Source organism: Falco rusticolus, chromosome Z (genome assembly GCF_015220075.1).
Source record: "Falco rusticolus isolate bFalRus1 chromosome Z, bFalRus1.pri, whole genome shotgun sequence".
Taxonomy (NCBI): domain Eukaryota; kingdom Metazoa; phylum Chordata; class Aves; order Falconiformes; family Falconidae; genus Falco; species Falco rusticolus.
In genome coordinates this window covers 83,855,337-83,874,484 of record NC_051210.1, presented here as the reverse complement: position 1 = coordinate 83,874,484, position 19,148 = coordinate 83,855,337, and the positions used below count along the sequence as shown (strand labels likewise).

General features: G+C 38.4%; 1 protein-coding gene across 3 annotated transcripts; it reads left to right on the top strand.

Moving 5' to 3' along the window:
* Positions 1–26: 26 nt before the first annotated feature.
* On the top strand, positions 27–18,408 carry TXNL1 (thioredoxin like 1). 3 transcript variants are annotated; one of them, XR_005102039.1, is made up of 10 exons: positions 28–227; positions 2,444–2,540; positions 3,654–3,827; positions 7,300–7,422; positions 7,802–7,871; positions 8,328–8,500; positions 11,312–11,416; positions 17,123–17,285; positions 17,420–17,653; positions 18,155–18,408. XR_005102039.1 is itself a non-coding variant. In XM_037374371.1 (8 exons), exons 1-8 carry the CDS (start codon positions 130–132, stop codon positions 18,182–18,184), a joined length of 870 nt encoding a protein of 289 aa, XP_037230268.1. In that variant the 5' UTR covers positions 27–129; the 3' UTR covers positions 18,185–18,408. The 3 variants fall into 3 exon arrangements, 1 of the variants encoding a protein (XP_037230268.1); XR_005102038.1 differs by lacking the exon at positions 17,123–17,285; XM_037374371.1 differs by lacking the exons at positions 17,123–17,285; positions 17,420–17,653 and having other exon boundaries at positions 27–227.
* Positions 18,409–19,148: the final 740 nt, after the last annotated feature.

Sequence of the window (19,148 nt, the reverse complement as noted above, 5' to 3'; positions counted from 1 at the left end):
GGTGGGCGCGCCTGCGCGCTGGGCCGAGCGGTGCATGCCGGGCGCGCCTTCCCGCCGTGACGCTGCAGATAGCAGGCCGGCGCCACTGCCGTCACCCGTCAGCGCGGGCTCCGCCGCCGCCCGGCGAGGATGGTGGGTGTGAAGGTGATCGCGAACGACACCGAGTTCCAGCCTGAGCTCAGCGCTGCCGGCTCCCGCCTGACCGTGGTGAAGTTCACCATGCGGGGGTGAGTGAGGGGGGGGACGCGGGCTCCCGGGGCCCTTGGCGGTGGGTAGGGCCGCCCGGGGCCCCCGCCGCGGCCTCGTCCCCGCTGAAGGCGATGGGGAGCGCGAGTTAGGCTTGACCCTCGGGAGGCGGCTGTGCCCGGCCCGGGGCTGGGGGGCTCTCTGGAGCCCAGACAGCTAGTGGGCGTTTGGTGGTTTTATTAAGTTTTAAGGTGAGGTGAGGCTTCAGACTTGAGAAGCGCAGTTAGTTGGCGAAATGCTGTATCATTTTGGTAGCTAGCCAGCTGCTGCGGGTCAGAGCTGCGAGTTAATTGTTTGGAAGTTTTTTTTCGCATTGGTGACGCTCCCTATCTGTAGCATGTAAATATAGTCACAATATCAGAATGGTATTTCCTATATCTGGTGTTAGATTTACCTTTTTGCAGCTGAGCCAACTTCCCCTGCCCTCTGAACCTGTCATTCTTCAGGTGCTCTGAGCAGATGAGATGCTGTGTTGGCTTAAAACCTGCCTGCAGGTCAGGAACCTGCTGTTAACGCTGCATCTTGCTTGGTTCCTGTGGAAAACATCTTCTGCCTTAATAAAACTTAACTGGATCCTCGTCCTTTTTGCCCAGGGCAAGCAGATGTCCTTTTCCCCCTGCTCAGCATGGATTTGAAGTGCAAACTGTGGTATAATCTGATTGAATTGGAGACCAAAGGAAATCTTGACAGTTCAGTTACTCACAGCAATCTGTGGAATTAGGGCAAATAGAAATAATGTTGGGGGACTTGAGATTCAAAGTGCACCTTGTTATTGTCAAAGTTGTAGCTTTTAGTGCCTGTATTGGGTTTTGGGGTTTTTTTTTTGTGTCTTTTTTTTGTTTTGGTTTGGGTTTTTTTGCTTCATCTTTCCACTTCTTATTTAAATGTACAGTTGAACCATTCCACTTCCGATGGCTGAAGCCCAAAAGACTTCAGGTCTAGTGGTGTGGAAGATGTTATACTTGGAAGAGGTCCCGAGAATCGTTAGCTGTGTATCTGAATGGATACTGAAAAAAACATTGATACAGATGCATCTGATGTCCAATTGCTGCTGCTTAGTGAGGGGGTTGGGTTTTGGGTTTTTTTAGGTAAGTTAACTTCACCTGTAACTGTAGGGGTGTTGGTGATCTTGGTAATACCGCCTACCCGTGTGCCCAGGAAAATGTTTTGGTTTCAGACAGCCCAATATGTTAGGTTCCAGTTCGATTAATGGCTTGATGCCTTGGTGTATAAATACGTGAGTTTGCCTTGCTGTGCTGCTGTGGATCCATACCCTTTTTGTCAGGAGAGAGTAGGAAAGATGAAGCGGATCTCACCTGTGCTGTTTTACAGCTATATGTGTTGGCAGATTCACGCTGACAGAGCTCCCTGGTTCAGATACAGCCTATGTTGGTATGCTTTTAGAGGGGGTTTCTACTGGTTTTTTTTTGCTGTTTTACTTTTTAATTGCTTCTTTCACAGTGAGCTGAGTTGTGAGAATATTCCTTTGCACGAATAGTTGCATCTGTACATTTCATATATGCCAGCAATGATATAATAATTAACAAATACATATTTTTAGCCAAGGCAATGTGGGTAAGTTGGCAGAAGTCAGATCTGTTCTAGCAGGGCCAAATAATTATGGTAGCAGCTGATTACAGTTCTAGTAAATGAGATTTATTGTAGTAAGAATCTTACGATTCCTGCTAAAGGTCTGATACATTATTAGTGTTAAATAGAGTAGATTTTACTATAGATACTATGTTTTTCACAGGAGGTACTGTGGAGTAGTAGTACTAGTTTTCTGTTAAGAGTGTTTTTTATTGTTTCAGAGTGGTTTTTGCTGTTTTAGGAAAAGCAGGCAGCTCTTTGCCCTACCTAATGTCACTTCAGTTAACAGGATTTGGCCTGTGGTAGAAGATGCTAAATCTAAACCCATTAGATGGAAAATATGAAGTTAGTATTAATTAATAGGTGAAGCTCATCATGTGACATTGAAGCTGTCTGAGGAAGTGGGAATTAACACTTCATGATGTGTTTCTGAATGTCATTCTTAATTGTATCACTAGGATTGCTTACCATCTGTCAGCCAGGTAGGAAGATTATTTTTACATATACCAAGGATATCAGTAAGAACATGAATGTGCTAAGTCTATTTGGGGCAGACATTTTAAAAAAAAAAAGATGGGTTAAGTTCAACTGTGTGTTGTTTTCACAGATGTGGCCCTTGTTTAAGGATAGCTCCAGCTTTCAATGCTCTGAGTAACAAATATCCCCAGGCAACGTTTTTGGAAGTAGATGTGCATCAATGCCAGGTTCGTATTCAAAGACATCTCTTTCAGTTGTAAGAGAAAGAGCAGATAACGTACTGAATGGGAAACTTTGAAGAAAAACTGTGCACAGTATATTAACAGTAGTATCCTGTGGCTGTTGACGGTTTTGGTGAATCACAAACAAGCCTGTTGTGAAATCCTTCAAAATTAGGATACACACAAAGATGTTAACAACCAACACTTTTACTTAAAAAAAGTATACTTGCAGCTACCACTGATGTCCTTCATTTAAGCAGTGTACAGACAATTTAACTGTTCCTGCTTGTTGTTCCTGCTGCTTGTGCTACTTAGATAATACTGTTAAATGTAAAAGGTAGCACCAGTATGAATTAAAAAGACTTAAATTTTCCAAACAAATATTGGTGTAATTATTGAGCAAAATGAAAAATGCAGTAAACTGATATGACTAGTGGGACTAGATTCCTCTCAAGTACTACTCAGCTGTTTTTAACAGACAACGGTGCTGCAGGTGAGCTACTGATTGACTTAAGGGTCGTTAATGAAAAATAACAATGATGTGTTGAAAGAAATGTCTTGGAACTACTACAGATTGTAATGGAGAGGGTTGAACATCAAAGTGGTAACAATGTTTGCTTATGATGCTAAATTACAAAAAAATTTTGGAAAGCTACTATGGGTGCATAACAGGTGTGAATACAGGTGGAAATCAAATGGAATTCACTTTCTACAGCAGCAGGCTGCAATTCCTGGGTGTGCATGAATGTGTCTTGGGAGAGGAAGGAATGCTGGTGTAAAGAAAGCTTGTAAAATAAGTGTTAAATTAAGCAATCTGCCACTTTCAAGAGCAAATAAGTAATACGATTTTTATGGTCTACCAACTAATCTGCTGATGATGTGAAGTTGGTTCAAAGAATGCCCAAACTTGTAAAGGATTAGGAGGATCTGAAGGATTTAAATTAACTTAAAATTGTCCAAGTTAAAGCTGTTCATACAATACCAAATACTGTTTTGATGTTTGAGGTGATAATCACAGTAGCTTGATTAATACCTAGTGTGTGCATTGTTATCTAGGTGAAGCAAGCTGATGTTTCTGTCTGATATCGGTAATGCTTGTAACTAATTTATGCATTCTAGGGAACAGCTGCTACCAATAATATATCAGCAACACCGACATTTCTGTTTTTCCGAAACAAAGTGCGAATCGACCAATATCAAGGAGCAGATGCTGTAGGTTTAGAAGAAAAAATTAAACAGCACCTGGAGAATGATCCTGGAAACAGTGAAGATACAGATATCCCAAAAGGATATGTATGCATCTCTTATGTTAATTTTTTAAATGTTTATGTAACTTGAGTGTTTAAAAAAACCAAACACCTGTTGTTTTGTAAATATACTCTTCAGTCAAATAATACTACTTTAGGTAAAACTCCAAGTTCCCCATGGCTTTGAGAGGGTCACTTGTCTGGGTTTCCTTTTTCAGACAAAAGATTAGCATGTAGGTACTTAGTAAGCATGGTTATAGAATTGTAAAATGTTTTAAGAAATATCTCCATGCCATAGCCCTTAGGCATTAAAATAATGAATTCTAATTTTTATGATTAACTGCTTGCTGCAGCTGCTTGTTCTGCTTTTTTCTTCTTCTTGAATATCCCAATCTGTCCTCCCAAAACGTTTTTTAAAGTGCAAAAATGTCCATGGGAAAAGATATTATTAGACGTGGTTGTCAGAAATGTTGAAAAGTTGCTCCAGTTGTTCCTTAAGAAATCTTCTCTGTTTGCGGTGGTAGGTTTGTTTGGGCTTTTCATTCTTTTCTTCTTGCTCCCTACCCTTCTTTCTTTAGTATTTTTTTTTTTAAAGAAATTAAATAGAGGGAGAGATTCTTTTGCCAAAGCAGTTAACCTTCATAACAGTTCAGCTCCACCTTCCTCTGTAGCAGTTTGCCCTGGAAACTGGATGCCTTTGGGAGGGTATTGCTAGCTAAATGATGTCTCATATTTACTTTTGCTTAATTGCTAATGTTTGCAAAAGTGAATGGTACTATGGTGTTCTCTTTAGATTTCTTCTTGCCTGTAAAAGAATGACAAGGAAAATTTCACAGGAGTACTTGGAAAAGATTATGTGCCTGGTCTGAGTGGCATACAAGATTTACTACTTTCTGATTGCAAATTTGCTTTCAATTTAATGCTTAATGTGTATCATTTTGCTTCTGTAGGGGTACTGCATATCACTCCAGTAATTGCTGATCAGGCATTCACAGATAACAGAAACGAACTAAATAACTTGTAACTCTAGCAATTTGTAAAGAAGAGAAGTGTACATTTCTAATATGTTCTCAATGTTTTTTAAACCTTGCATCAAAATCTCTCATAACTAAAATGTGACTTCAGTGTTTTCTTCTGAAGAATCTAAAAGTTTGTATTCACATATATTTTTTTATCATTGCATTGATTTGCCGCGTCTTCAAGGTAAATTAAAACTTGGTAGGAATACCTGAATTTTTGGCCAAAATTCAGTAAGGGAGCAATGTGCTTAGAAATATTGGTGCTCTCAGGAAATTATTTTCACCACGCTTTGTGTGTTCTCATGTTACCTCAAGGCAGTTGTGTGTTGCAAATGATAGGCCTGTCTGACAGTTGTACTAACAAACACATGTAAATGAGAACTCTAATGTGACAAAACACTCTCCTAGAGCTGTTGTCTTTTGTGGTATTCTCCAAGCAATCCTTGGTGTAATATTACTCCTTAAATGAGATTGTCTATTGTTCTACCAAAAGTATAAACACAGTTAAGTGGTGTTACTACATTTTCCTAAATCATATGTCACAGTTCAGTGCTTAGCTAGTTACTGTAGTATGCACACTACTTGCATTAGCAAATCTTAATACGTTAAACTTAGCAGTGATGAGTCTGTAGAACCCAAAACTATGTTGTTAAATGCAAAACCAGGCTTTTTGGAGGTTAAATATTTTAAAATCTTAGCTAGCTGTATCCTGTTAGGCGAATGTAGGCAGGCTGCAAATTTAGCTGAATATTTATCATTTAAATAAACTGCAAGGGTGCAGGTCACTTGAATTTCTAGTAGTTCAGCTACTTGCTAACTGCTCCATGCATTATACTTCACTTCATATATGAACACTTACATTTATAATTGTTGTGAAATTCTGTGTGGAACTATGGGAACGTCAAAAGATTAAGGTTCAGCTTGTTAGCTTTGGAGTCCTAACACACTGAAAATCATTCATGTGGCAAGTTAGGTTGGTTTTGAGTTGAATGCACTGTCTTTTAAAAGTTAATCTTGTAGGAGGTGGTGTCTTACCCTACAAATCAAGTCCTGAGTTTGTTGAGGGCTGTATGAACCAAGCAGGAATTCCAGTTTACCTGTATGTGGTAGGCTGAAATGTTGTTTTAGGATATGCTTGACCCAAACTGGGCTGCTGTTGGCTTCAGGAAAGTATCATTCTCTGGCGCAGCTGCGTGTTCCTTCTTGTTTCTTATATTGTAGCTGAGCACATGAGTTTCAAGTGAAGCCTTTGTATAGATTTTGGCAGGAGGATAAGTATTTTCTTGCTCAGAATAACATATAGTTGGAAGAGCTAAGGGAAGTGACATACAGGAAATGAGTCGTATTCTCTCAGCAGCTTGTTTTTTGGATTCCGTTTGCACCACAAGGCTATAGCCTGAGTTATTGTATGCAGTAATTTTTAAGCTAGCGTGTGCTTTTTTTCCAAGAGTGGTATATTATCCTTTGGGACCTAATATATGCCTTTAAGAAGGGTATTTCAGGTTGTCATCCTAAGAGTTCCTTTGGTGTGTTATGTCTGGACTGTTTCATGACTGTACACTGATCTTGAATTTTTGGTGGTATGGTTTGAGATGTTAATACTCTGCCTTTAGGCCTTAAGATATGAAACACTTAATTTTTGGCCTGGCTTATTGTGCTTCAGTTGAACTTAGTTTGTTTTAGTTGCGAGCAAAAAATTCTGGTTATCTGGAAATTGATAAATATTGCCTCTGCAATAATACCACCTTTTTATGGCTTAGAGCATGGGTAGTGATATGCTTTAATCTAAGAATATGTCTTTTAAAGTTTTTAGTTCTCTTTACAAAAGAGCTGAGCAGTGAGACAGACTGGTTTGTGGAGAATAGTGTAGTTTCTGTTTTCTGTTGCTCTGTGTTTTTACCAAAATATATGGAGAAAGGAGCAGGAAAAGGTTTCATAAAGTTAGTTTGTATACAGTGCTGAAGAAGTAAAATAAGAATAGCTTTGCATATAAAGCCTGGTAAGAACTATAGTGGTCTTTTAATTTGTTCTGTAATATATAGTAATTTTCAGGGAGGCCCACTTCTGGTTTAGGGGTGTCCTGTTCCCCCCCCTTCCCCCCCCCCCCCCTTAAGCTGATCGTAGCTCCACGCTAATGTCAGTTTGGCTGTGTTGTATTGTGACCTACAGTGCTGCAGTCTTGTTTATCAAAGGTGTATCTGAAAATTCTCCCTGTGCCCAATTTCTTACTCTCAGAATGGCAAGCATGTGTTCCAGGGGTGGGTGCATGATTTTGAATGGAGGGGAAGAATGTCGTTCCGTTATGAACAGGGTGCATCAGAGTACTATAGTATTTGTAGTTTGTTTGTAATGTCTTTTGTTATAAACCCCTGAGGTTTTCTGTCTCATTATTTTAATCTGTTGAATGAAGAATTTCATTCATTCCAATGTTTACTAATCCCAGATAAGTTCATGCCACACTTATCGTGCACTCAGCAACGCTCTTGCTTTTACTTTCAGATGGATTTAATGCCATTTATCAATAAAGCTGGCTGTGAATGTCTTAATGAGAGTGATGAGCATGGATTTGATAATTGTTTACGTAAAGACTCTACTTACTTGGAATCAGACTGTGACGAGCAGGTACAGTAGATACTTTTAAGTGAGATATTTTCAGTGATGGCCTGGTCTGCAAGCACTATTTTAAGAACTTGTCTACTTAACTTGTCTACTTGTTATGGGTGGTATAAGAGGAGGGAGATGATAGTAGGATGTAAGTAAAATTAATACACAAAGATTATTGTAGTCTTTTCCAGTTTCACATCCGTTTATGTATGGAAAAAATTCCAAGTGGAGTAGCGTTTGGTGCTTTGAAGTGACAGACTAGTGCATGTGTAGAATATAGTGAAAGTAAATACTTTATTTTATTTCAAAACTCATACTTCTTTCTAGTTATTGTGCTATGTTTGTTTTTATGAAAGAAAACAAGTGTTTAACAGAACTTTTTTTTTTAATTCCACAGCTGCTCATTACTGTAGCTTTTAGTCAGCCTGTCAAGCTTTATTCTATGAAACTTCAGGGGCCAGATAATGGTGAGTGAATTGTCTTTTTATATTTTCAACCAAAGCTTTGCCTATGTTTAGCTGAATTTTCTAAAAATGACACTTTCCCTGGAACCTTCTGAGAATCCCACAGCAGCTTCAGTGAATTTGTTGTAAATGAATTATGTGATAAATTACCTCATTTTTCACTGATGTCATAGTAGGTATTTGGTGTGATAAAATGTGATATCATACTATAGCTTGATATGCTGCTAAGAGAAAATTAATGTGGAATTCCCTCTCTGACATGTAGACAAGTAGCGAAACTTTGAATGTCCTTCTTATAGCCAGGGTGGTGTGGTAGGATTGTCAGATAAGGTAATAGAACTATAAAAGCTCATGCTTTCCTTGAGCGGTGTCTAGAGACTGTAATAAGCAAGGGCTTCTCAAGCAACATTTTGAAAATGTATTTAAATAATGGAACACCACTCCTGTTTTTTAACATAGGGCAAGGTCCAAAATACATAAAAATCTTTATCAACCTTCCTCGATCTATGGATTTTGAAGAAGCAGAAAGAAGTGAACCAACTCAAGCCCTGGAGCTGACACCAGATGATATTAAAGATGATGGTATCGTCCAGCTTCGCTATGTAAAATTTCAGAATGTTAACAGTGTAACTGTAAGTAAAGTTTCTGTTCTGAGATCTGCGCAGACTGACAACTTTATAGGCTTTTAAAGCACTGGGCATGTTTGATTTCATTGCAGATGTTGCAAGTTTCTGTCTGCTGATCACATACTGTATGTTTATGCTAAAAGTATTGAAGGAATTTAAGGTGTGACAAGGCCATGTGCATGCAATGTCTCTTTTGACCTAATATGAGACAGTTGGCTTTCACCTCTTCATGAGCTAGCATATAGTTTAACACAACTTGCGTTTTCACTAACATACCTTCTTGAAGGGCATCTTCATGTGAAAAGTTAAAGGAATCCAGTTTCTCAGTAATCTGCAGAAATGAGAGATTTCTGAGTATCAGGTGAAGTACTTGCAGCGTCTTTAAACTCAGTGTCTGCTTGCTGTGAGGGTTCTTAAATGCTGTAATCGGATCACCTGTGTCTTTTAATGAGCCCTCTAATTCTCTTGCTGTAAGAGACCTTCCACAGGCTTTGGGTAGGGTTTTTGACGCAAATGCAGGTGCTGTTTGTCCTCTTCCATTTTAAAAATACAGGTTCTAGAGCAATATATGTCATGACAAATGATGCTGGAATTGCTTTGTGCTTGGCATCGTCCTGGTACTGTGCTAGTCCTGCTTCCTGCAGTATTGTGTTGAACGTTTTTTTCCAATGTGACCCCTGAATTCTTTTCTGTAAGAATGCTTTTCACGGCCTGAATTATGCATTTGCAAATATAGGGACTTCATAGGTGATTGTATTAAACTATGTTTTAGTGTGCTGGCTGCAGAAATTGCCAGCTCTTTATGAATTGCAGGTAACTCCAAAACATTGGTCCACTCTGTCTTTTCATCACATAGTAAATTTCTAAATCACTGTTTGTGGACTGCATTTTAGATCAGTCAGCTACTTTCTTGTTTAGCAATGCTTTACTAGCAATTGTTTTAAAGGTAATGGGAGATGAGCCTAAATCACTCCTTTTTATGTCTGTTTCTATGGATTTACCTTTGTGTAAAGCTTTGGACCAGCTTTATCCTCCCCCAAATGAAATAGAGATTGGTCACATAGGCTTATATTCTAGAAAGCTATGCTGACAAATACAAGTTACGTCTTTGTTATTTAATAAAATCTTATGTCAGTTTTAGGCAGGATGATGTACAAACACTGGACAAGTGATAAGATGATTAAACGTTCTGCTTGTTTGCACTCTTTGTACATGGGCACTGCGATAGCGCTCCCCTAATTCCCTCGCTAAACCTGAATTCTGTATTTAAGACTTCCTAGAAATGAGATGGCCAGTCATTTTGTCCACCACCTGGCTTTTTGGCGCAGGTGATGAAGTTCTGCTTGCTTACATGTTCCTGTGGATAATAGTCTTCCATTTGGCTCCTCCTGGAGGAGGCATAGTTGTCATATACAGGTTGTCCTGCTTTTCTGCTATGCTTAATCAGAAACACTTACTGTACATTTCAGTCTCAGTGCTGGCAAGTTCATACTTCATTTATTCATATATATACATACATACATATCCCTGCTATGTTTGTTAGTTTTAACTTACCTGGTTTATTAATTCTATACCCTGTAGTTTCTAATCCATGTAATTCTGCATATCTAATGCTGGTTTTCCCCATTTGTTGTGACTCACTTCATTACTGCTACTTTAGTGGCTTTTGTTTTTCTCTGTACTTGCTGAATTTTTCAAATCATTACTGAGATAGAATGTCTGTTGTGGACTTCAACAAAAGACAGTCCTTGACAATGCTCTTCTGTGTGTGTTTTTCTGTCAGAAGAGTACTTTCTTCAGCATTTCAACCCTCACCTTGCATATATCTTGTTCGTACAGGAAAATGCAGTGTCTTCCAACTACAGGGAAGCTGCTTGGAGGGGTGAATATCTGTACTGGTTTAGATCAGCAGCCCATCTTGCTTATCAAATACCTGCAAGCCTCCGGTGCTGTCACAAAAAAAAATTGATAAGTATAGGGCAAGCATGCAGTCATGTGTGCTGGTGACCTCCAGCATTTGGTGGTCTGTGGCACAGGCAATTTCTGAGGCAGAAGGGGTGTCTCGGAGATAACTGCCTAGGCCTTATGGAAAAGGCGTGATGTGTGCTGTCCCTTGCCAACCTGTTGTCCTCTCTCTCCTTCCTTTCCTCTGTGTCTGATGTCACTACTGTCTTTCTCATTCCTCCTTTTTCCATGCTTACAAAGTGTGGAAAGATCCACGAATACCTTGTTGCTCTTCTGACTCCAGTTTCCTTACTAATACTACTTTATGCAAAAAAAAATTGTTCTTTCATTTGTCCACTTGAAAAAGTGTAGTGGTTCCAGCAATGATTCCTTAGCTTATATTTCAAAAGAGGCTTTATATTTGTTTGAAACGCTAAAATAATTTCATAGATCTAGTATTCATGCTGTAAACATATAATTATGCAAGCTGTAGTAGTAAATTAAACATGAGTAGTCTTGGGGGCTTCAGCAAGCATAATTAAATTGATATTTAACTTCATTTCAAGTCAGATTTCAGTGAACTGTGACTTCTTAGATCCTGTTGTTTTTGTGGAATGTGATCTTGGGTCAAAAGTAGAAGCTGGAAAAATACAAGCTGTGTGGGTTTTTTAACAAACTATCAGGAGAATAAAAGCATTCTATATAATCATTTTAAGTAAGGACAGTAGCTTCCCTAAGGGTTAGGGGCCTTTATAATTGAAATAAGCATTAATTTGGTTAGTTCAAAAACTTCAGGTATCTAACACTTCATGTATTAATTCAGAGATGGACAGTTTACCTTAACTCTTGTGTTTGGGTGTTTTTTTTCTTCAGTTGTTTGTCCAATCCAATCATGGTGATGAAGAAACAACAAGAATTACATACTTCACGTTTATTGGAACTCCGGTCCAAGCGACAAATATGAATGACTTCAAGCGAGTGAGTCCTTTTTCTTAAAAGTACTTTTGAATGTTTTAAACCTACTTAAAAATGAGTTGACGGAACAAGTACACTTGGTTGTAACTACAGTTCCACAAATTATTGGTAGTTTTGGCATCCAAAAGAAAATATGTAGCTTTATCTTAAGATCTTTGGTCTTGCTTACAAGTTTTTGTTCATGAACTTTGTAAAAATAACCGGTAAGAATGTATATATGAGAACCTAAGTGTCTGTCAAGTTGCATATGCTATAGACAATGTTGGGTTTTTTTAAACAGCTGTGACTTATGTCTTGATTTTGGAACTTGCTTTCTGATGGTGTTGAGGAAGTAGAGAAGCAATTGCATGTACAGATTAGATGCCTTGTGACTGACTTCTACTTTGAAGGATTTTTTTTCACTGGGCAACATCAAGTAAGCTTGAGACTTGAAAAATACTTGGTCACAAGGTGTCTGTTATATTAAACATCTGGTTTTTAAAGAGGAAATTAAGCAAACAACTTGTTACAGTATGAGTTTGGGCAATAAGGCATTCTCAATTTGTGATTTTTTTGTTGTTGTGGTTTTGAGAATGTGAAATGGGTTTGAAAGGATTGAAACTTTAAAGCTACTTGCAACTTTTTCAAATATGTAGTAAGTCTTTTTGCAGTAAACTGCTTTAAAACTTAGCAGCTTTTGTAAAAGGGCAAATACTGCTGTAACCTGTCTACGATCTTAACTTATACATGTAAAACTTACTACCTTTACAGGTAGTAATTAAGTTAATAGAAATTTAACAGGTTTTGCTGCCTTTCAGTGAAACTTGAAGTCATTCCAAAATTTGTTCTAATGTACTAAAATTAACTGGTTATCAATTTAGACTTCCCTAATATAGTGCTTCCAGTTCTCCCAAAACTAGAAATATGTTAATTGACTTACATTCTGCTTACATATTTTGTTTTATGCAGCTATTTTGTCAGTACTTATTGCAGGGGATTCCCTAATACCGTTACTTGTGCAATTACTATTTTAACTTTGTTTAATCTGCAGTACTTTCTGGTATTGAGTGGGAGTGGGATTCTGACTCAGCATTTGATCTCTGCCTCGCTTTGTAAACTTTGTATATTAGTTTTGCTTTCAAAAGTACTGAAAATTCATTTTCAACAAGTCCACTCTTTAACTATCTGAAGGTCAGGTTTAAAACAGTGATTTTTTTTTTTTTTTTAATTTATAATCCTGATTGGGGTGCATTTGGTAAAGTAATTCAGGTGTTTTGTAGAATGTTACATGAATTTGACACCAACGTTGAACCTGCACTATGTGTTTCCTACAGTATTTCAAGTTGTGTGGATAAAATGTGAGTTTCATGAACAGAGTTCTGAAGTACTGCCTTGGCCTGAAACTGACTGCTGTAACAATCTGAGCTCTGGTCAGCATTTGTGTGGGGAGTGGGTTTTTTAATATACACATGCCCTCACACAATCCTATAAAGGCATTAAAACTAGCGTGAGTCTCCAAGCATCTCATCCCTCTACTGTAGTCAGAGAGGATTTACAGATCTCTCAGTTCTAGATGCAGTGTGGCTGCTTGGAAGCTGCTGTATGGCCTGGTAAATAAAATTGCCAGTTAAAAATTCTGTTTTCCTTAAAGTTTGCAGGTGAATGTTTGGCACCATCAAGGAGTGTGCCTTTGTGTTGTGACATCCGTTTAAATGGAAGGGAAGGGTGTGCAAACCTGCAAGAATATGTATAGACCACACAGTCCCATGGTGTTAGTGTTGTGCTGGTAATCAGGATGTTAAGGATCTGGTCAGAATGGCCTTAGATGGAGGAGTTACTGGGTTATGAAGTGGCTAATCCTGTCTCAATTCAGATATGTAATATTCCTATTTTGCTTCCTGAACATGTAGTTTTAATATTAGGCTGTTAAAATATTTCATCATAACAAATGGGATGTGTAGTCTGGCAGAGTTACAGTGCTCTCAGGAATTTTAACTTTTGTTTCTATCTTCCCGTGATCTTGTCAGTTACGAAACCTTAATATAGCGTTGAGCATTAATTATAGTTAGGTTTGTAGATTAATTGGGGAAACCTTATTTTTCTTTTCATCTCCTTGAGTAGTTACCCACACTACTCCTTACCGCTTTCATCTGTCTCACTCCCTCATCTCAGTCTGTCTCTGCTGTTCATATTTCTCTTCTAATTATGATAGAAAGAGTATTGCAATATGATTAACAAGATGGGGGAATGCTTTTTTCCTGGAGTTTGAGAAGTGTGTGTAAGAATCTGTTGAATATCTTATTTGAAGGGCTTGAATAAAGAAGTGGACATGAATGTGATTCCAGTCATGTTTTTGATTAGTCACATCACTGATCAGTTGACTGTATACGTGTTCAGCTTCGAAGTAAAAAATAAAACCAATGCGTTGGTTTGAATCACTTCTGTGAAGGATCAGGCTAATGTGTTTTGTTTCCCAACTGGGGTGCAATTGGAATGAATGCTTTTAGCTAGAGAACTTACCACTCAGCGGTTGAGTATTAAGGTGCATAACTGCAGGTCCTGTGTCCTTCAGACAGTTGAGGAAAACTCATGTTTGCTCGTGTGGTGCTCTGCAGACACCAATCAGGCTGTAAGGAGAATCACCTCTTCTTGATCAGGGAGTCAGTTCACATGTTTAGTATAAATAGGAATTGTTTCTGGTACCTACACTGTCAAACAGAAAGCTGTAATTCATCTACTCTGAAAAATAACAGAACTACTAAGCGGGTGTAGTGAGGGCAGTCCTTCATTAGTGATTTTGGTCTCAAGTTGGTTTGGACAGACGTAGAATCACAGAACAGCCCAAGCTGGAAGGGCCCTCACAAAATCACCTGATCCATCCTTACATACGAAGGAGAGCCTAGGTGAGATTGTCTAGCACCCTGTCCAGTTGCAGCTTGAAAACTTCCAGCAATGGGGACTCAGCCACATCCCTGTGGAGGTTGTTCCAGTGATTGGTCTTGCTGTAAAAAAAGTGTATTTCATTTTCTTGCATGTAGTTGGTATTGCTGGACTGAGTGGGTGAAGTTATAAAAGCTGCTTTCAGGCTTGTTCTAATAGGTTGTGTGTATCCTGCTCCTTGCACAGCTTGATTTTTTTCTCTCTGGGGAGGAGGGAAGTCTTTGGATTGGTGGAAAAGGGGGACCAAGGGAAAAATTTCTGCTTGGAACTGACTGCAGTGTCATGACAAGCACAGAGAGTAGTAGGCAGACCTATTTTTACCCTGTTTAAATGAAGAGGCTCTCAACAGTAGAGGACTGGGATGAATATTCCCTTCCTATATGTATTTAATATATTCTGAAATGTGTTTGGAAAAGTTTAAAGTAGTCTGTCTTCTAAAAAATATTCTTAACACTTGAAGTGTTTATACTGCTGTTTCTTGGCCACACAGGGTCTGTCTGACTTAAGGCATAACTGATCATGCAAACTACTACAGTAGACTGCATTTGAGTTGTAATAGATTGCATTTGAGATTTGTTTCTGGTGCTCATCTACTTTGCTGGGCAGACAGTTAATGTGGAGTAAAGGTGCAAGATCTGTGGGTATTTTTACTATTGATGATAGCTTAGTGTGTGTAGGTTCCTGTGAATCTTGTGAAGTTGTAAACATGCTTTTGTTTTTGGAAGAGCATGCAGCTGTTGGTGTTCAATATAGTTCTTGTTTGTTTTATTCATTAATACCAGAAATATACTGCTTCTCAGTTTTGAGGTTGAGGCATAGATGAATATTGACAGGTTGTGGGATATTTTTTGGTGCTCTCTCAAATGAATGCTTGCTTTCTACTCAGAACTGCTTATTTGCACTACATGCCACTGCTTTTTTTTTTCTAGTAACATTTTGTTTGTTTGTTTTTCAGCTTAACTTCCCATTTCTAAAGAACTAAAAAGGCAGAAGAAATTAAAAAGTAATAATCAGATTGAAGTGGTTTTGCACTATTCCCTTCCTTGCTCCCTCTGCTCATTTAGTATCTCTTTCACCCTTTGCACAATCTCAGCACTGATGCAAGAGCTGCCTTCTCTGCACCTTCTACCATCAGGAAGAGCCTTCCCTGCCTTCTGACTCATCAAATCATCTTTCCACTCCACTCCCTGCTCCAAATCTTACCTTAAACAGTTCTATGTACCTTTCAGTCTTACCAAATTTCTGTCCCCCTGTTAGCTGAACTTGACATTTTAAAGGCATACCATGCAGTACTTTCACAAATTATTTTCTGTAACTTAATTTTTCAGCCTCTGTTGCATTTTGTAAAGCTGTTTGAGATGCATCTTGTGAAATGCACTACCAAGACTTGACTCTTTAGTGTCTTCGTGGAGCTTAGTGTTCTTATTTGTTGTGACCCTTCAGTAAGTAGCAGGGAAGCAAGAATGGGCTGCAAAGTACTGCACTCTCATTTTCACTCTAGTGGCACTGGGCACCTGCTCAGGGAAGACACTGTAAGGAGCTGGTGAGTGTTTGTACATGTGGCCTGATTAGGGTTCTCTGACAGCATCCTCCTAATTTTACTTGCTAAACCTCTTTGTATGTATTTAAAACAAACAAAACCAACTCTGCTCCAGAAGGTTCATAATAAAGTGTTCCCAGTGCTACTCTTGGTAATGAACCGCAGAGGTGGTTGTGTTTTTGTCACTGTCAGATTCTGGGCTGATGCTTAGGAAAAAGCCAAACAGATGAAGAAAAGCCTGCTCCAAACGCATCATCTTTGGCGTGGGAATTACAGGCTGTAACCACTACCTTCAAATGCACTGCATGGCAGTTGTTTCTATGAAAGGAAGGAAAATGGATCTACTTCTGAGAAGAGAAAAATGACAATTGTTTGGTTTAAGTGTAAATAGCCTGTTTCCTTTTGGGAAGGTGGAGTGGGATGGTCAGCAAGTGTTTCTTTGGCCTGTAGTAACAAAGTGTCCATATCGGTGTGATCAATTTTCACAGATAATTCACATGGGCGAGTTGTCAATTTCTGCCTCAGACTGGTACAGCAATATTTTTCATTGATGTTCCACACTTGCTAACACTAATCTTTAATCTTTTAACTGTGTTTTTTTTTTTACTTTTTTTTCTGTGCTTAATCTGTGTGTGAACACAGTTTGGTGCTTTGGAAACACACAAAGAGTAAATATTGCTTCTTGACAAGTTTAACTGTATTTTTTTTAACTTGATTAATTAGATCTTAATGTGAGTATTTGGGCTTCTGTTTTTTATTTTTTCTTCCTTCCTCATGTTGTAAAATTGGAATTTTTCTGACCTTAAACATTAGGTTGAATTTACAGCTTGTGAAATACACCTGCTCAGGGGTTCCTTGGAGGTGAAAATGATCTTTAAAAGTATTTTTCATCAGTAGATTTCAGTTGCTTTGTGACAGTAGTAATTCAGCTGACCAAAAGCAGCTGGACAGTAAAAAATTCTACCTCTTGAAGTTTGAAAATAAATCAAAAAATGGGGGTGGGGGGCATGAGGAAGAATACTTCCAGAGGGTCAATGAGATTTCTTAAGTCAGGACTGTGGGTGTTTCAGGGTTTTTTTTTTTTGTTGTTGTTGTTGTGTTTTTCCCCCCAGTTCTATATTTCACTACTGACTTTATGAATCTTGGGGGATATATTGTCACTTAACTGCAGAGGTAATTGATGCTTAACACATTTACCATAGCATTCAGTTGGTTGGAATACAAGAAAGGTTTTATTTTTTCGTTTTCAGCCCTATTATGAGTAGTACTGGGAAATTCTGTGCTCCGTTAGTGTGATCTCCAAACCCCTGTTCCAAAGAATTCTCCTTGTCAGAGCCATAAATGCTGCTCTCTAGTTAGATGGCAATGACTTGGGAATTAGTGCCTTGCTCAAGGTCCTTCCTGCAGTTTGAGGTATTAAACTTTAAGACTTTCTTTTTATTTTGGTTTGGCATATAAATGATTTTTTTTTTTTCTGCAAGAGCCCTAGAATTATATCTGAATCTTTTCAGAAAAGTGACTAAAATGGCATCATTTTCTGCTCTCAGGATTTTGCGTTCAGTTTTCTTAACGAAGGGGACTGGATACCCTTCTGCAGTGAACTACGCTAACTTTAAACCTGCGTAGCAGCATTGCAGAGTGCTGGAGTTGCACTTGCTGTTGGCTGGCAAATCGACTCACCAAAGTCTGGTTGCAGTGGTGATCTTTTCAGAAAAGGGAAGCAGTAAGCTGACTCTGATTCCAGGTGGAGTTTACAGGATTGGAGATTGGAAGGAGACTTGGTAAGGAATACTGTTTTGACAAGGAATAACTGAAAATCAGATGACTTCCAGATTCTTTATGGGTTTGAGCTGCATTATAAGGTAAATGCTCTCAGTGAGGTATGTGGCAAGGATACCAAAGGAAATGAGCAAACTGATATTTGAGCACCCAGTGGTTCTTCCTACTGTACTATTTTATATAGTATATTAAGCTTGAAATGTTTGGTATATAACATATTTTTAAGTGTGGTCTGTTCTGTTGCAGTTACTTGTCTTCTAACTCCTCTCAAAATGAGACTGGTGTTTTGCTGTCTGTAAAAGTACAAGGTTTCTTGTGTCTTGCCGTCGCTCTTAACCATTTAGAGGGATTCACAGCCTCTGCAAGTGCTACAATAATGCATGCTTAAATGCAATAACTTAGTTGAAAATTCAGTTGCACTTGTTTATTTTGAGACTGACTTAAAATACGTGACAGGACTTTTTTTGGTTAAACTTTATTTCTGTGGTTTTTTCTCTTATCAGGTAGTTGGCAAAAAAGGAGAGAGCCACTAGGATGCAAAAGACACTGGAAGGCCTTATCGCAATCAAAGAGATCTTCACTTTTATCTACAACTCCTGGATAATTGCTTGACCATAACCAGAGACGTCAATCTGTTTCATTTAATGCCATTACCAATAAACCATTGCTTTTGTTGAGATGGAGTTTCCCTAGTGTTTCTGTTGTAATCCTCATACATGTATTTGTAAATAAAATTCATTACTTTTGCCAAGTTTAATGTTGTTTTCTAGTAACTGTGGCTCTCCTTTTGTTCCATTTAAATTAAAAACTTGACTGGCTTATCTTTAGAAACAGAAGACATAATGTAGCTTGCATTCATTCAGGGAGTTTAAATGTCAAATAAAAGTAAAGCATAGGTGGCCTTTAGAGGCCATCTAAAAATAAAATCTGAGCTACTTTGTTATATGACAGAGGGAACTTAGGATCATTGTTCCCACAAAACACAGTTATATCTCAAGACAGGAATAACTTGTTCTGTTGGAAATTTCCATTTCCTTCCCCACCTCAAAAAGCATAGGAAGAGGAAGCAGTTTTTAAGTTACTGTTCCATTAACTTGCAGCTTTGTCACAAACAGCACGCTGATGCAAGCTGTTTGGTACTGAGAATTCTTGAGTCTTTTGAAAGTGTTCAGGTTTTTTAATATTATTAGAAAATACTGACCTCATTTCCTGGGCAGACTCTAGCAAGCTGTGCAGTTATGGAGATTTAGATGTTTGTGCACTCCACCTGAACATAAATTCCTTACTTCTTTTATTGGGTGTTTTTCTCTGTCTCTGGATCTTGATAAGGAAATGTTTAATGCAAATATTAATTTTAGATCTTAATTGGAATTCCTATGCTACTTTGGTAAATTTTCTTGGAAGTGTGCCCCAAGTAATTTTAATAAATCAGGCATTGATCAGCACCATATACATATAATACTGTATAAATTCCCAGTAAAACTTGCTAAGTATTTT

Bases quoted from the DNA above. Each gene is read 5' to 3' on its own strand.
- TXNL1 (XM_037374371.1), top strand. From the start codon at position 130: ATGGTGGGTGTGAAGGTGATCGCGAACGACACCGAGTTCCAGCCTGAG. The intron at 228-2,443 runs GTGAGTGAGGGG...TTGTTTTCACAG, and splicing joins GTGAAGTTCACCATGCGGGG to ATGTGGCCCTTGTTTAAGGA. The intron at 2,541-3,653 runs GTTCGTATTCAA...TATGCATTCTAG, and splicing joins TAGATGTGCATCAATGCCAG to GGAACAGCTGCTACCAATAA.